The 17,876-nt window shown below is 41.2% G+C and overlaps 1 protein-coding gene and 1 long non-coding RNA gene across 6 annotated transcripts; one reads left to right on the top strand and one right to left on the bottom strand.

The window, feature by feature from the left end:
• Positions 1-2,945: 2,945 nt before the first annotated feature.
• THAP12 (THAP domain containing 12) lies at positions 2,946-14,463 on the bottom strand. Of its 3 annotated transcripts, none has more exons than XM_085216499.1 (5): positions 14,262-14,463; positions 8,655-8,775; positions 7,068-7,232; positions 6,070-6,106; positions 2,946-5,792 (listed from the first exon to the last, which is right to left on the bottom strand). In XM_085216499.1, the coding sequence occupies exons 1-5, from the start codon at positions 14,348-14,350 to the stop codon at positions 3,844-3,846; spliced, it is 2,361 nt and encodes a 786-aa protein (XP_085072625.1). In that variant the 5' UTR covers positions 14,351-14,463; the 3' UTR covers positions 2,946-3,843. The 3 variants fall into 3 exon arrangements, with proteins under 3 accessions (XP_085072625.1, XP_085072626.1, XP_085072627.1); XM_085216500.1 differs by having other exon boundaries at positions 7,068-7,175; positions 14,262-14,462; XM_085216501.1 differs by lacking the exon at positions 14,262-14,463 and adding an exon at positions 11,090-12,391.
• On the top strand, positions 13,865-16,579 carry LOC146545846 (uncharacterized). Of its 3 annotated transcripts, none has more exons than XR_014881173.1 (2): positions 13,865-14,109; positions 15,173-16,579. It is a non-coding gene; the product is annotated as an uncharacterized LOC146545846 (long non-coding RNA). The 3 variants fall into 3 exon arrangements; XR_014881172.1 differs by having other exon boundaries at positions 13,865-14,296; XR_014881171.1 differs by having other exon boundaries at positions 13,865-14,296; positions 14,837-16,579.
• The last annotated feature ends 1,297 nt before the right edge of the window (positions 16,580-17,876 follow it).

The following is a 17,876-nucleotide window of genomic DNA, read 5'->3' as shown; positions in this document are numbered from 1 at the left end:
CAAAGAGTGTTTGCTTGATGATGTCTAACTTTAGGACACTGCAAAACAGAGCAGTAGGGAACTGCAAAGGTCCTGTTCTGTCATCAGGACACTGCTCCTGATCCTCAGTATCACTGAATAAATTGTACTAGTACTTGCTTTGCCTTCAAAGACACTTCCAAGGGTGAACACAATGCAAGCTAAAACAGAAGACACAGAAGTAAGGTTTTATGAAAAGATTGCTTTGCCACATGAAAATAAATAGGAAAAAAAACACCTATGGCAATAACAAAGTGTACAGTTACAGTGTTATGGAACACAATTAACACAATTTGGCAAACTAAGGACAGCGTATAAGCACACACATATTTTGAAACTGCTGCAGAACTGTCTACAATTCCCAATTCTATTTTTTTGCTGATGCCTCACTGCTTACACATATGTGAAACAGTGGGTAGAAAATGATTCTTCGTAAACTTTTTTTTTTTCCCCTTAGGGAAATGAGAGCTTTAGAGGTCTGGAAATTATTGAATATTAAGCCTAGTTTGGGATAACACCTATTGTTATTCTATATTAGGAACTGCTGCCTGGAACAGATCCAGTAAAGAGATTTATTTTCATCCTTTCAGATTAATTTGGATGTTTCTGGCAGCACCGAGATTTGCAGTGTTTCACATAAACAGAGTGCATGATAGCTGCACCCAGAATCATTAAGCAGTTCTGGTCCTCTACTTCTTTACAGCAGAACTTTGGCAGCCAGACAAGCAGTTAAAACATTTCTATAGCCAGACAGAAAAAGCACTACAGGAGATAGAAAGCTACATGCTACTTTTGAAAAGAGCAATAGAGCATTCTAACAAAAACTCTGTGCATGGGAAAAGGAAAGGGTTTGTATATGCTTAAGACAAGTACTGTTTACACAAAATACCACTGAGGAAAACATATTGCTTTGTTACATAGAGTATTCCAAAAAGCCAGGTCAAAGTCAGGCAAATACCTCAGTTGCTCCTTGGAAACACGTACTGTCCTGCTGTACTGATAGGATATTTAAGATGACAATTCCCTCTGTCTCAAAAGTCTGTTAAAAAATGGAACCAAAGCTTATCCTCAGTATTCGTCTCAGTTTCAGTTACTTCTCTATGGAACTCCAGCCTGCTCTAGCAGTAATATTCTCTTTGATATTGTATTATTGGATTCTCCTTCAGCTGTCTCCCGTCTGCACCTCCAGCAGATGGAAGCCAGTATATTTTCAGGAAATGGTTTCTTCCACACAGTCCTCCTAAGTCAGAGGGCTACCTACCATTGCCACCTGCTACTTCTTTGCTCCTGTGGATATTGCAAAGCCACCGTTCAGACTTCCTGCTACAGGTTCTCAAGTGATGTGCTGACATCAAAAAGAAGCGAAGTATTCTGCAGCAAAGGAACAATTCAAATAGCCTTAGTAGGGAGCTTTTGATTGATTACAATCTACACATTGCTGTGAAAGGCAGTGTGATGATCAAGCACAGCAACCAATCAAGGCACTTGGAGCCAGCTAATTAGCAAAACTAGTCACAGTTTGGCTCCAGAAGACACTTCAGTAGCTAGCGGGGTGTTTTACTGCATTTCTCTTCTTCCATTTGTCTCTGTACATCAGTCAAAAAGATCCTATCTACATAATCAGAAAGTCTTCAGCACTTTTGGTCAGTCACATGGAACTGGGGATTAGTTTTCCATGTCTGACTATGCACGTATGCCTATATTCAAGCAACACATTTTAGCAGCTGAAGTGCAATTTTTGTGGTCTCTGTCTCATCAGAAATGAAGACAAACAGTAGCAGCCCTCTGATGTACCTAGACAGCTTCTTTAGATAGCAAATGAGCCTGCAGTAATTATTACAGCTCAGAAACAGAAGTTAGGTGGAATTAATTTGCTTCACAGGGCATTTAACCTTGCCTGCTGTCAAAAGACTCAGGGAGCTCGGCAAGTCTGCTGTGCAGTGGGGATTCCAACTATTGGAGTAAGTCACTTTGCTGCACCTTTTTTTATTTCTTCTTAAAGCATTCCTGATAGAGGACTGGTAAAAGGCTCACCTCACATCACCGTGTTTACTAGAAGTCTAGAAGTGACAAACATTCCCAGGATAGAAAAGCATTTTCCCCCTAACCCTCGTCCTTTCTTTCCCCCCATTATTAAGATTGTAATTCAGATGTTCTTAAACAAAGATTTTCTGTCTGAATTCTAACTTTCTTTTCTTTTCTTTTTTTTTTTTTTTTTTTTTTTTTCCATATATCCTTTTCAGAAAAAGAACAAGCTATTACTGGTTATTACATTTTCTGTCTGAGACAACTGCATGAATAGGAAAGCATGCCAGATATCAGATAGAAATAGCAGCAAAAGAAATGATAACACTTTTAAAAGTAATTTTTACCTACACCAATGTAAATAAAAGCTCCTAAAAACATTTAAGATGTACATAACCATTTTAATAACTAGGTTTACTAGAACTAAAGAGTTGTAGGGTTTGTTTTTTTCCAAATTTATTCTTATTGTTTGCCTGTGATCACACTGGGAGTTGTATTTATCACCGTCTCTACAGTCATTCAATTTTCTGTTGCTGGGGTTTTCCTCCACTGGAAAGAAAATACATAGAAGCACAATTATAAGTTAAAAAACTGGCATGCATCAGGATAGCTACAAAACTTTTCAGCCATTCAAGTTAAAGCTATTTCCACCTGTCACTGCTTCAGTCAAACAAAACTTCTGCAATTAAGAACGGTGTGTTTAAAAACTATTTCAAAATGCTTTAGAAAACCTTCAGCAGAACATACAGATCATGCATTACTACACAGTTCTTTCTGTGTCTTAAGACAAGGTTACTACTAGGATCACAAAACAAAACAAACACAACCAAACTAAAAGGTACCTTACAAAAGTATAGACATTCTCAAAGAGGCATCGCTTTACTAATAAATTCAATACTGTATAAAAAGCAATTCACATTTTATTTTAAATCGCAATAAACTGTACAAAAATGTTTTATTCTTGCCAAAAATAACAGCAATATTTTCAATCTTACTTCCAGACAAACAACGAACTCTTATTTTAATCTTTCCTGGGTGAGTTCACAAGTAAACAGACAATAAGATTCACTTTTTTTTGTCAAACAGACTTATGTTGTTCTGGAATAAATGTTAATTTTTTTAGTGTCCTTAAAGAATTTCAGTACTCCTGCCATGCTTGTTAAAAGCCTAAAGTTGTGTGTCTCACACAAAGGAATGTAAACAGTCAAGAGATTAAAGAGGTTGACTCTTCCAGTGAAACCTTAAACGTATCTCTGTACCACGAACATTCACTTTACACCAAGAACAGTCCACACCATGAGGCCTGTGCAACTCCTGAATTCGTTCTCCAAAATGCCAACTGAATAGGAATCAGTTAAAGACAAATTCAAAAAGCATGAAGTCAAATTCTAAGTAACAGAACAGAAATCGATTATACCCTTTTTAACACTTTCAGTTTTTTCTTAACCTATTTCATCAGAAAGTATTGTAATAGCCCCATCAGATCTACAATCATCACAACGTACTTTTCCCAAGATGCAGCAAGCAAGCACCCAGTTACGTCAATCAGACACAGAAAGCACCTCTGCAAAGAACATGGGCTTATTTTCAGACTTGTTTTTGTTCACATAGTATATTTAATACAGACTAACAAAACATAACGTGGGTTATTGACCACAGCTTCTTAAATCTGAGACCTAAAATGGAAATACAATTGTGGTGATTATTTATTTTAGATTTCCAAGTCTTTCCCCCCCTCCCCCCCATTGCAAGTTAACTAGCAAAAAGCTGTTTAATCAGACTGGTAAGAGCTTAAAAAAATTAAGCGCTCTCTGTTACTTCAGAGTTGTTCGAGGGAAGAAAGTCTGCTTGAAATTCCACTTTACCTGGATAGAGCTTAATGTAGGTGTCCACCATTAAATCTAAGTCATGTTTTATATCAATGTTTATGTTCAGCAAAGCTAGGTTGCTTGACCTTTGCTCTGTCACGGTGTTTTTCAGGTATGCCTTTAAGCGCTTTCGTCCTATTTCATATTTTTCATTCTCCACTTTCATCACTGGAAGAATGCACAAGACTTTAAGCAATGCATATACATTTGGGAAATATTTTATGTCTGGCAAGTGAAGTGCTTCATAAATAGTAGCTGGAAGTTCAATATCTTTTCCTCTGTGCTTCCACTTGATTCTCCAACAATGAAGCTCAGCAGAAAGCGTGTCCGGATTAGGTAAGTCATTTTTGTACATGTCAGCGTGATGCTCCTCAGACGTATTGAATTTGAGCTGACCCATGACTGAGGGCACTAAAGATAAACACTTCAGAGCTTTTAAATGTTGTTCTGAGAATATATCTTTTAATTCTTGAATTATATGTTCCACTGTAGGGACACTAAGAATTTCCTTGTAGTAATTTTCTGATGTTAACTCAGCGTCCAAGTTACCCTGTTGAGACCTGCGGAATTTTCCAGGGAGTTTAATTTGTACATCCAATTTTGCAGCCAAATTTGTTGCTTCCTCAAACCAAAATTCATGATAAACTTCAATATTCTCCATCACTTCATTCAGAGAATGCAACACCGCTGTTAAGCTGCTAGCTGCAAAGAATACATCTGATGTTTGTCCCTGGAGATTTTTTCCAAATGCTCTCGTAAAAGACAGAACGTTTTTCAGAATTACAATAGTGACAATGAAGTCAAAATCTGTTAATGCACTTGAAAGTACAAATGCTCGACCAGCAATGAAGTTGTTCCACCTGACAGTGGAATCGTTGCTTACCGCGTCCAAACACAGTACCAAAGCCTGCATGAGATCCACCAAAACCTCAAAAGTATCATGCCTGCCTGTCCACTGAGAACGGCAGATCTCCTTCAGCTCATTACCTTTCTCCTCGTTGTTCTGAAAAAGAGCAGAAATTGTATTGTCCAGTTCCACCAGTAATTGTGGAGATCGACTAAAAAGACAGCGAACTTCTTCAATCGTTCCTAGGGCCATGGAAACACCAACAACAGGAACCGACTTTGCCAACCATACATTTAAGGCACAAGAGGAACACAGAGTATACACAGCTTGTGGATACTTCTCCAAGAGTCTTGTAGCCACAACTTTCATTTTAGAAGCAAACCCACTGGAGACGATGTAGGCTTGACCCCGACAGTATTCCATGTTCAGACCCCATTTTTCAGTAATAGTCGTATGGAACTTAACAGCTAATATTTCAGGATCAGCCTCGTAAGGTAAAAATCCTATGAATTCTTCTCTCAGATTATGAGAATCATCAACAAATCTCACCAAGACTGGCAAATGTTCCTCTCCTGCTATGTCTACTACTTCATCAGTGACAATAGAAAAGAAGTGTGAGTCTCTTACTTCCCTCAGTGTTTCTTCTCTAATGCAGCTCTCACAGATCTCAAGCATTTGTTTCTGCTGCGTTTTTGAACAATACTCAAGATTGACCGCAGTCATCTCAAACCGTTTCCTCAGAACTTCATCTCCAGCATTGATCCTATATTCCAGCAGAGCCTGAAAGTTATCTGAAGTAAAAATACCTTCTGGAAGCTCATCTGCATTATGGATATCCAAGGGAATATTTTGTTTACCCATTAGGATCAGAATTTCAAACAATGACTTAAGGTAATCCTTGTTTTCTCTTTCTTCTAGAGTTAAAGGAATAGATTTTTCCTCTTGCTGCTCCCCACCTTCCTCTGAGACAGCGTTTTGTGCATTGCTTTCATTCAGTTCTTGAGTTGCCTGTTCCCGTTCAAAAGCTTCATTAACTACAAAATACAAAATATTGTGTTAAGACAACTAAAACATAACATTTGCTTTCCTCTACTCTCTACATTACCTTTAAGTTACTGGAATCCAGAGAAGAATATTTCCAGTTTTGAAGTGACTGACTACACTGGAATGAGCTTAGATGAACTATCTGAATCAGACAGCAACTAAATTATCCTCCTAAACAAATAAATAAGTTTACAGTTATGTGCCCTACAGTTCCTTATCAGTCTTAATAAACAAAGTTTTTATGAACTGATTATTTTGCCCACTTACTCTTTTGCTGCTTCAGTGTTCTTATTTCATCTTCACTCTTAAAAAAAAAAAAAAGATACATTGATGTTATTGTCTACCACATGATCCCTTTAAAATACTGAAATATATCAAGGTCAGATGCAAATACTGCAGATGAGACCATTTTCAGACTGTTAATACCTACCAAAAACGTGCTAGAAGGTCTAAGAGAAGGAGGTTCTTCAGGCAGTTTATTGCTGTCACAACACGTATCTACTAATTGCAGAAGAATGGTTTGCTACTACTGCTAAGGTTCCCATAAACACATCAGGAGATTGTTCAATCTGCATTTTACAATTATGAGTCAATCAATTACATTAAAGAATTCCATTCTACTACAAACACGTACTGATAGCAGTAGCTTTCAATTATTTTCTAAGTTTCAGTTAATAAACACTTATCAAATGCATCTAGAAACTGTCTGTAGTACTCTGATGTATAAACACAGTTTAGGAGTTAAATTCATCTTAATCTTCAGTATACGGAAACCCACAGAGACTTAAAGACACAAAGTGTCCCAAAAGAGCCACTGACAAGTTACAGTTCCACAAGAAATTGCCTGACCTTGCTTCTACACATGGATTGTATTTGTAGAGCTCTGAAGGATGTCTGAACTGCAGAAGTGACTCAGATAAACATCAACACGGAGCAAGATTTGCAGGGTTGCAGCTATAAGGTGTTTTTCAGTTAGCACTGCAATAACAAGTAAGAGGAAGCTTCCCTTGGAAGACACAATCAGCTCTTGTTTTCCAGATTATCCAGATTAAACTTCTGGTAGATAAAACTTCAGTATAACATTCAGATTTTAACTTACAATCTATAACATTATACTCAAATAGCAGTATAGAAACTGAAAACACCAAAGTGCTAATCATTAGACATTTCATGTAAAATTTCACATGAACTTACTTGTTTTCATAGTTCTAACTTAACTTTGCTTATTAAAGCAAAGCCAAACCAAACTTACTTTACAAACTTACCAGCTCTTTTATTCGTTTTCTATGTCTGCTGTGGGGATTGTTCAGATGACTTGTAAGATCAAATATAGTTGGCACAGCATTATCTCTTAAAACTGTTCTGTAAGGACTCTGTAAAGACATCCAGATTAGTGTTGTCTCTGGGAAGCAAGCATAGTCTCTGAAATTCTGTGTTTTTGGGGAAGAAAAAAAATCACCTCTGAAATTTTGTGGGTTTTGTGTTGTGTGTACAATGAGCATCACCTACGAATTTCTGTTGGTTTTGTACACAGATTTTTTTTCCAGTTAATTATGTTCACTTTCTGATGCATCAAAACAGACATATAGTTCTACTATGCAATAACCATTTTCAAGGATGTCGAAAGAAGACTGAAAATGAGATGTTTAAGAAAATAAGTATAACCACTTTTTCCTCCCCTTTATCTTCATATCACAGACCCCTGGTGCAGCAATTTTAAGTTATTTGAATATTACTATTATTTTTTAATAAATTTTCTGAACGTACAGACACTGATGCATCAGAAAGAAAACACTTTGATCACCCTGAAGGAAAACACATCTGTCAGATGAAGAAGAGGAAGGCTTCTAGATGATCATATAAATGTTTCCAGCAGTTAGTGTTTTAAATACAAATTTAAGTTCACAGTATATGCAAATATACATTGTCTAAATTGAACTGTTTCCATCAAGAACAGACCTTTAACTGACCGTGTTTAGACATGTCACTGGACCGAGGATTTCAAACAGAGTTTCATGAAGCTTCACTGCAGATCCAGAATTAACTTCCAATGGGCATTTTTTGGTCTGTTTCTGGGATGCTGGCTAAACAAAGACCCTGTCATGTGTACTACCACTAGGAATTCATAGTCTGACCTACATGTTTTAATTATTCTACATAACGAGAAGACCAACTTCGTCTATTTCAGTCTAGAAATCAAAATTTGGTACAAAGCCACAAATCTATCATTTCCTACTGCTAAGCAAGCTGTTAAAAAAAATCAGCATCATCTCGATGAAATAATAGCCTTCAATTCTTCATGCTAACAGGAAACAGTACCATGATTTTTGCTGGATAAAAAATAGCAGGAACCAAAAGCCTGACAGATACACAGAATGTTTAAACCTCTTGGCCACAGCTGAGTGCAACTGAACTGAACTGCACGATGTGCACACTTCAGTAACAGCACACTAATGATTTTAAATAATTAGAGGTATGCAAACATACATTCTTACTCCCAATAAATGTAAATAATGTTGTAACATATAGTGACAGTAAACAAAATGAACAGTTTTGCACGAGAAAAGAACTGCAATGAAGACCAGAGCTACACAATCAGTAAGCCAGCAGAAGCAGTTCTGCATTTCTTATTCCAAGCTACTTGCTTCCACCTCATCCTTTGTGCCAGTACAGACATCTACAAGTCTGTGCAGTACCCTGGGCCACAACAACAATGTCAATTAAAACTAAAAGATTAATTTTCCCATAGACCCCTTACCCAGGAGATCAAAGATTAAATGCAGCAATCTGATTAAAAAGAATCTTAATCATGTTCTGCAAGGTGCAATAAGCAAATGTTTGGTTTTACTTACACTTCTACATATCATAGAGGTCTCAAAATGTTTAGCGCACAGTCTGTAGTGCTTGTTGAGTTGATCTGGAGTTTTATCTTCTAAATCTGCCCTTCGACAGTTCTCTACCCATCTCTGACACCTGCACGTAAGCAGAAAATGTTAGCTAGTTTTAAGTTTAAACCAATTCCCCTAAGTTTCAAGCCTGGCTCATAAGCAGTGTGCAGTGAGCCCTGCCCTTCATGAAAGGCTGTAAAGAATCAAAAGATCGTTCAAAAATCTGCTTTTATCTATTTGCTTACCATTCAGTATCACCCAGGCAGTCACTACTACCAATAACTGATGTAAATTAGTCAGCTTATACTTCCCCTAATGGGGTCTATGCAACCACATTTGAGCAGCATGCAGCATCCAGTAAAACTCATCTACTATTTCATTTGCTCAGTTAATTATACATGTAAGTTAAAAACATTCCAGCAGTCATTAATATCTCAGTGTTTAGAAGTTCAAAATAAAAACAAGTCCCACGAAGACGATTCTCTGAAGGAGCACTGTTGTAATGGACATGCACCTTGAGGCACCAGACTCACCACATACAGTAACACAAATGTTACTGTAATCTGATAGAAGGTTTATTGTTGATAATTCTGTGTAATGAAGTTATACAAGCTCCTACCTCTCCTAGGCCAAAACCCTCCCCAAACAAACTGAAGAAAGCCAGAAACAGCTACATTACCAAGAATTATAATGCTATCACAGTAATCCTACAATAAAAATGAGAAGGAACTTTCATTCTCAATGACTTCTTTTACAACACATCACTTTGCTACATACTTCTCAGCTTTTCAACTTAGATTTCTCTCTCTTCTTGTTTTTCTAATTGGCACTTAGAACAAAAAAATAACAGCAGCAACAAGATCCACAAAGCAGGAGTCATTTCTAATATATTATTCTCATAGATTCACAGATAACAACTTTTATTAAAATAAAAACACTTTTCTTGCTCAGTCTTTCAGCAGCACAGGTCTTGCACTCCTGCCTGGAAAATGCAAGCACCTCAACAAGAGAACAGGAGAACACTCTTCCTTTAACCACACAGCATAAATATGGCTTTTTTCACATTGGAGAACTTTAACACGCAGACCATATTCAGTCTAGCTCTAATACTTTCTAAGCAGGTGCTCCAATTAGCAAACAATTAAGGGCAATCATATTGGCTGTCTCAAAGGCTGATGAGCCTCCTGATAGAGGGATGTTCAGAACAAGAGCCTGACCTTACATGCTTTTCTCCACTGACTCAGGGAGGCTGAGGAAGACCACCACAGAGCAAAGTCAAAGCTCCTTGCTTTATGATAGCTCCTCTGAATCGCCTCCTAGCAAACACAGGAACAAACTGGTGGCAGCAATGGCACATATACAGCACATACATCAGAGCTGGCATACAGTCGTCAAGGCAAAGTCAGCCCAAATTCCTCTATCTCCAATGTTGCTGCCATCCAGAGAACAAGTTAAGTACATACTAATAGAAGGTAAGCACCAGATCAGACTCTTCAGCAAATCAAAAGACACCACAAGCTTCTCAGAACAGCCATACAGGAAAAAAGAGTTGCACAAAGATAAAATTACCAAATGCTCCTCTCCTTTCTTGTTTTCCCCCCTGGTTACATAAAGGCAGCTGTGGCTGCCACCTCCTGTGCTGAAATCGACTCCTGAGTAAATGATCTTGGCACAAAGAGTTTGTGGATCCTGATCAGGCACAGGCACCAAGCTCTTCACCCACTGGACCATAAGATCTGTAACTGGAGCCCTAGACATCTATGGAACTTCAGCAGCAAAGACTGGAGTGTTGGTATTTTGTCAGGTAGCCACACAACTAAAGGGAGATGGTAAATGTTACGAGTAATAACTGACTGTTATCAGTTACTGACTCAGAAGTAAGCCATTCCTACAACCATAACTGAGATCCAATTCCATGGGCACTTCTTTTTGCAAACATTAATTTATGCTATTCACCTCATTATAGCTGATACACATTTTTTCCAAAAGATCTTTGACTCTAAGCTTCTACAAATGATGGCTGACAGTAAATACATTAAGAAATCTTAAAACATAGTTTTAAGTATTTAAGTTTACTTTAAGTATTTTAGTTTATAGTTCCATTAACTGCACATTCCCGACATGCTACAATGGCAAACATTAAACTAAAGCTCCTTTCAGTAGACAAGTTATGAACTGAAGAAGATATTTTCTTTACACAATAAACTATCATGTATTGCATAACTTGACAACATTCAGATTTTCCAGCAAGGATTCCTTACAAATTATGCCTGAAGCTCAGAGAGCATCAAAACCCAATTTTGCAGAAAACACTTCTTCCTAATATCCAATCTTAATCTGCCCTTCTTTAATACGAAATCATTTCCCTTTGTCCAATTCCTGCGAAAGAACCTGCTTACCTTCTTTCCTTCTTCCCTTCTTTCTTACAGCCCCCCTTCAGATACTGACAGGCTGCTCTCCTTGGAGCTTTCTCTTCTCCAGGCTGCACAGCCCCAGCTTTCTCAGCCTGTCCTCATAGGAGAGGTGTTCCATCCCTTGGATCATTTTTGTGTCCCTCCTCTGGATATGCTCTACCAGCTCCACGTCTCTCCTGTACTGAGGACTCCACATCAGGTCGCAATACTCTAGGTGAGGTCTCACAGCACACAGCAAAGGCACAGGATCACCCCCTTGCCCTGCTGACGCTGCATTAGATGCAACCTGGGATACAGTAGGCTTTCTTGCTTGTGAGGACACACTGGCTGATGTCCAACTACCATCCACCAGTATCCCTAGGTCTTTTCAGCAGGGCTGTGCTCCATCCTTACATTCCCTAGCTTGTACTGATAGCAAGGGTTGCCACGAACCACGTGCAGACTTGCAATTGGACTTACTGAACCTCATGAGGTTCTCCTGGGCTCACTGCTCAGCCTGTCCCGATCTCTCTGGATGGCATCCCATCTCTTGGACATGTTGACTGCACCACACAGCTTGGTGTCATCTGCCAACTGCTGAAGGTGCACGTGATCTCACTGTTGATGTCACCGAAGGAGATGTTAAAGAGCACTGGTCCTCATCACCATTTTAAGTCACTGACCACCACTGATCTTGCAACCAGTTCCTTGTCCATCAAACAGTCCATGTATAAGATCTATATCATTCCAACTTAGAGAGAAGGATGTTATGGGGGACTGTGTCAAAGGCCTTACTGAAGTCCAGATAGATGACATCAGTGGCTCTTCCCTTGTCCTCTGTCACAGCTAGGCCATCATAGAAGGCCACTAGGTTGGTCAGGCAGGATCTGCCCTTGGAGAAACCAAGCTCGTTATCCTGTATCACCTCCCAGCCTTCCATGTGCCTTAGCACAGCTTCCAGGAGAATCTGCTCCATGATCTACACTGGCACAGGGGTGAAATTGACAGGTTGATTTCTACATCTAAATGTGTCTTATTTCTCACTGCATTTTCCACGGCCTAAATCAACTCATACAACTTGCTTTACCAGCACACAGATTCTTCTTGGAATTTGGAACTTGAATACCTCACCACTTCTGCTGCTGCTTAGGATGCTCTACCATTGACCACCGACTCACTGACAGCTGTTTATCATAAAGGTTGCAAGTCTCCAGATGCAGTACTCCAGATGGGACCTAACGGGGGCAGAGTAGAGAGAAACAATGACCTCCCTTGCTCTGCTGCCAGCCCTCTTTTGATGCAGACCTGGATATGATTGGCCTCCAGGGTTGCAAACCACATTCAGTTTAATGTGACCCGGGGTACTGTTAGCCCTCTTGGCCACAAGAGTACAATGCTGGCTCATGGATGACCTGTCATCCACCAGGATCCCTATGTCCTCTGCAGGGCTGGTCTAAATGAGTTCTTCTCCCAGCCTGTATGCATATACAGGACTGCTCAGACTCAAGTGCAACACCTTGCAGTTTGCATTGCCAAACGTCACTTGGTTCATGTGGGCCTACTTTTTACGTCCATCCAGGTACCTTCCTTCTGTTGTGTCAACTGCACCACTCAACTTGGTGTCATCAGCAAACCTCCTGAGGGTACGCTCAAACCCTGACAAAGATGTTGAATGACACTGGTCCCAAGTCAGACCCTTGGAGGACACCACTCGTCACCAACCTCAACCAGGACATAGAGCCATTCACAACCTTTTGATTCACAGAATCACAGAATGGCCGGGGTTGGAAAGGACCTCAAGGTCCAACCCCCTTGCCACCAACAGGGCCACCAACCTCCACATTTAATACTAGACCAGGCTGTCCAGGGCCCTATCCAACTTGGCCTTGAACACCTCCAGGGATGGACAGGGCATCCACAACCCCCCTGGGCAGCTGTTCCAGTACCTCACCACCCTCTCTCTAAAGAACTTCCCCCTGACATCCAACCTAAATCTTCCCTCCCTCAACTTCAAACCATTTCCCCTTGTCCTGCTGTTATCTCCCCTTTCAAAGAATCGATTCCTCTCCTGTTTGTAGACTCCCTTTAGGTACTGGAAGGCTGCAATGAGGTCACTCCGCAGCCTTCTTTTCCTCCAGGCTGAACAAGCCCAGCTCCCTCAGCCTGTCTTCACAGAGGAGGTGCTGCAGCTCCCTGATCATCTCTGTGGCTCTTCTCTGGACCCTCTCCAACAGCTCCCTGTCTTTCTTGTACTGGAGGCTCCAGACCCAGACACAATACTCCAGATGGGGCCTCACAAGAGCAGATTAGAGGGGGACAATCCCCCTTCTGTCCCTGCTGGCCACCCCTCTTCTGATGGAGCCCAGGATACCATTTGCTTTCTGAGCTGCAAGAGCACAATGCTGGCTCATATTACATTCTTCATCCATCAGGACCCCCAGGTCCTTCTCACAGGACTGATTATGACCATCCAATCAATTATTTATCCATCCAATTGTCTGGGCATTAAGCCATTTGGCCATTTATGAAATGACTGAGACTGGAGACACCCCAAGGTTCCCCTAAGCCAACCCTACCCCAGCAGAGCCCCCCATAGCATGGCATCCAGAGAGGTTTTGAGGGAGGACACTCCAAAACCTCTCTAAGCACCACATGGCATAGAAAGGGCTACTGATGAGCATGAGATACCTGTCAAAAGGAGGCATCCTCAGAGCCAAGCAACCCTTCACTCCCTCACACCCTAGCACCCTCTCACAGTCCCTCACAGTGCCTTTCAGAGCCAGGCACACCCTCCCTCACATTCCTCTTACATCCAACCTCCCCCCATCCTCACAAACGCAACCCCCACGTACAGGGGTACAGCGGGAGCAGCGAACGGCCGCCTCGACGCATGCGCAGTAGCGCTCCCGCCTCCCGCCGCGGGCCGGAGGGTCCCGCAGAGCCCCGCCCCTCGGGCACCACAGAGCGGGCGGCCGCCGCCAGGAGGAGAAGCGGGCGGCTCCTGACAGTGGAGTCTTCCCGCCTAGGTGAGGAGGAGCACGGAAAAAAGGAGGAGGGAGGGAGCGAGCCGCCTCCCAGCCGGGGTGTCAGGCCGGGATGTGAGGGGAGAAGCGAGGCCCGGTGCCCGCTCCCTCCTCCCCGCCGCTCTCCGGTTGTCTTTCCCGATCTGGGCTCTCACCTGACCGGGTCCCGGGGAAACCGGAAGAAGGCCAGGTCGGACTGCGTGCTCTTGCGGGTGCAGTTGGGGGCCGCGCAGAAGTTCGGCATGGCCCCCCAGATCGGTGGGGCTGCCCCTTTAAATCCGCCGGGCCACAGGGGGGGGGATGTGGGGTGGAGGAGGAGGAGGAGGAGGAGGCCAGGGGGAAGGGAGGGAGGAGGGGTGGGGGGGGGGGAAGCGGCTCCACACTGCTGTGAGCGGCCGGGAGGATTCACCGCCACCCTCCGCCGGGAGCAAGGGCCGCCTCCTTCCCAGAGTGCACTGGGCCCGGCCGCTCGCAGAGTGCATGCGCCATGCGGAGCCCGGATGAGCGGTGCGCATGCGGGCTGCTGGCGGGCCCCTCTAGCTTCCCGTTGTAGGGAGAGCGCGGGAGGGCGGCGCGCCTGCGCAGTGAGGCAGCCGCAGGGAGCGTGGCGCAAGCGCAAAGCTGGGAGTTGGGGGCCGGGGGACGTACCGTTTCCCGCCTTTTCGCTTGAGGGTATGTGAGGCTGGCGGTATGCAGGAAGGAAATAAGCTGCTAATAAATTGTTCATTAGTGTTCAAATTAGTAGTGCCAGGAACCCGAATCTCCACAGTTTCCGTTGTGAGAATGCGTGGGCCAAAGGAGAAAGTACGTGAAGCAGAAGAACAAAGAGCTAAGATCCTTCATTTCATGGTAGAAAGAGAGTTGTGCATTGAGGAGAAGTGTTGCACCATGAAATTTACCTCATAGACACAAACAAACTTGAAGATCGCCAAAGTGATAGTACGAACTGTACAGCCCATTTAAATAACATCTGTGTGATACTGAGTGTATTTAGCCTGAAAACAAGCCTCGGTTACAGAATAAAGCCATAACCTTTTTCTCTCATGTATTCTGTTTGGCTCTTCAGGAAGGCATTAGCATGGACTGAATGGATATTGAGACAAACCAAGAGATGGGCATTGAGTGTTGAAAAGTAATCGAAACAAGGAGTGTACCTGCTCTGAAGACTTCATCTCTCTCATTGGCAAAAACAGAATTGAGTTTAGAAAAAAAACCAGAGTAGAAATCTGAGTAGTTAGAGGAAAGGCTCAGTCATGAAACATGTTCTGCTCATAGCGAGAGAAAGCATGGCCATTCTGAAATGCATAAATGATGTCAAGCAAGAGTTGAAGTGCAGTAGTTCTCCTTTGCTGTGGGCATCTCTTATAAAGTTTTGAAGACACACAGAATTCTGACATAAATGTGGGATTTTGGAAGCATAAGCTGAAGAAATGAAATAGGCAAAGTATTTCAAACCAATCTATGATTTTTTTTTTTTTTTAATCATTTGGTTCCTTTTGGACAGACTTAAAACTTTTCCAGCTTTTTTTTATTTGGTGTGGGTAGGAGAAGAATTGTCTGTTAGATTAGGAAGCCTTATTAACAAGTGTCCTCCAAACTATGATCTCAAAGTATATCTTGTTTGGACTAATATAAATAGCGTGAGTTTATGTGATGTTAATTCTTTACCAGAATTTTGGCTCTGCCATTTAGCTCTATTCATTCATTTTGAGTAGTTTCAGCTGAGGCTGAAGATGTGTTTAGCTGTACCTAATTGCTCTCATTGTATAGACAGTCATCAACATTCATATCCAGTGAACTGTTTAAGGGAATGAATCAGATCAGAAATAGCTTTTTTTTGCTTCTTAAATACACGAATTTATCTCAGATAGATTAGTTTTAATTCAGGTTAATTAGTTTGATTTGCTTTGCAGATTGCATAAATGCTCATGCTGATGTAGGGAAATGCACATGAGAGCAGGATCATTTTCAATCACAGCAGTGGTTTAGCAGCATGAATGTGTAATATTAGCTTGAAGCTTCCTAATTTAAAACACTTTTAAAACCTGCTTCAGTATGAAAAAATGCCTCTTCTCCCTTAGCTGATAGTGGCAGTGCTTGTATATTTTGTTGAGGATTGAAGGGCTCTTTTTCTCTTCAATATTGATCCATCAAACAAGGGAATTGCGTGCAGAAATTCTTAAGACTTCGAAAAGCCAAACCAGAAGACTACAATGATATTAAAAATAAATTAACTGTGGTATATATTTCCCAATGACAACTTCTGATCGAAGTATCACCATACAAGAATGCTACAGCTATTCTTGTATTTTTTTTTTTAACTATCCTCTGGGTTATTCCAGTGTTGTTCACAATGTATTTCCAACTTTATCTGTATACTGTTTACATTGAACAGAGATCATGTACTGTATTAATAGTGTTATGCGGGTAATCTGTATCATCCAGATAAATTATTAAAGGAATTCTGTCTTTTCGTATGTGTTCATTTGGATTTTTAATTGCTTTATTTCACCAGTACTAAGGTCAGATGAACTTATGTAGCATTGTAGTGGTTGCAAAATAATCTCTTTAATGTGCTCCTGGAATGAATGGGATGTCTCTTTCACAGGCTGCATCTTATTATGCCTTTATTTTCTAATAGCATTCAAATACAATTGTGGTGTTCTATAGGTTTCCTGTTACCAAAATTTAAAAGTTTATTTGCAAGACAGTATTTAAAGTCTAATATCCTTTAATGAATTTCTGTTACGTGGTCTGTTGCAAGTCATATGACCATGTTGTCGTTGGGATAACTGTCAGAACTAAAAATACTCAGTTTAATCCCATGGATGTCTGTATATATTTGTATCTGCGTCCCTGCTGAAACGTGATGAAATTTGCAAAGACAGGATGAAAAAAGCAGTGCTCATGTTCAGGGCCTATAGTTCTGGAGGATTGAAAGGCAAAGGTGGGGAATAACATTGTACACTACATGAGAGGACCTCTGCAAATGCATTTTGAAGTATGCAATGCTGGTGACCAATGTGCAGCTTAACTGTGACTCTGAGTAATACTGCATTCTGGCTCCATCCTGGTAGTTAACTTTTTGCAAATGAAAGTTAGTGAAAATCTTTGAGGATCATCAGGTGAACTCCCATTGTGTTGTCCCTTTTTACTGGGATCTTTTATTTTACAGAAATCATGGCTGATACAAAGAATGCTGGTTCTTGCAGGTTTTGTATCAAGTCTGCACTATGAGAAAACAGGACGATTGGCTTTGTGCCACTCAACTTTTATGCAGGGGTACAATCTGTGTCAGTCAAGGTCGGCCCAAACAATGTTATTTATGCACTGGCATAGCTTTCCAAATGACCTATACTAAGTTAAAAATTGTCTGCCTTCTGGATTACTGCTATTCCTCTCTTCATGGGAAGCAGCTTTCTTAATTATAAGCAGTTGTTGCAGTTTCTGAAAAGTTCCTCCAGCCAAAGCAGATGATTACAACCTCCTGTGCTGCTCTGTGGGCAGCACATGCTAGCAGAGCATCTCTAGCTCTGGCAGAAATTCACAAAGCAGCAACCTAACAAATTCCTGTCCATCTGCCCATTTGGAGGCATTCATTTTTAGCTGGTGATGCTAACCTTAATTTGCAGTCCTTGGTTCCTCAATCCACTGCCTTGGTTGTACAATATATTGATATGGGTATTCAGAGAGAAAAGCCTTTCAAAATACAGACATTAGCTAATCAGGCACTGCCAGTCGAATATTTAATATGTGTACAGTAAGCTATA

Source organism: Meleagris gallopavo, chromosome 1 (genome assembly GCF_905368555.1).
Source record: "Meleagris gallopavo chromosome 1, MGAL_WU_HG_1.1, whole genome shotgun sequence".
Taxonomy (NCBI): domain Eukaryota; kingdom Metazoa; phylum Chordata; class Aves; order Galliformes; family Phasianidae; genus Meleagris; species Meleagris gallopavo.
This window is presented reverse-complemented; position numbering and strand designations above follow the sequence as displayed.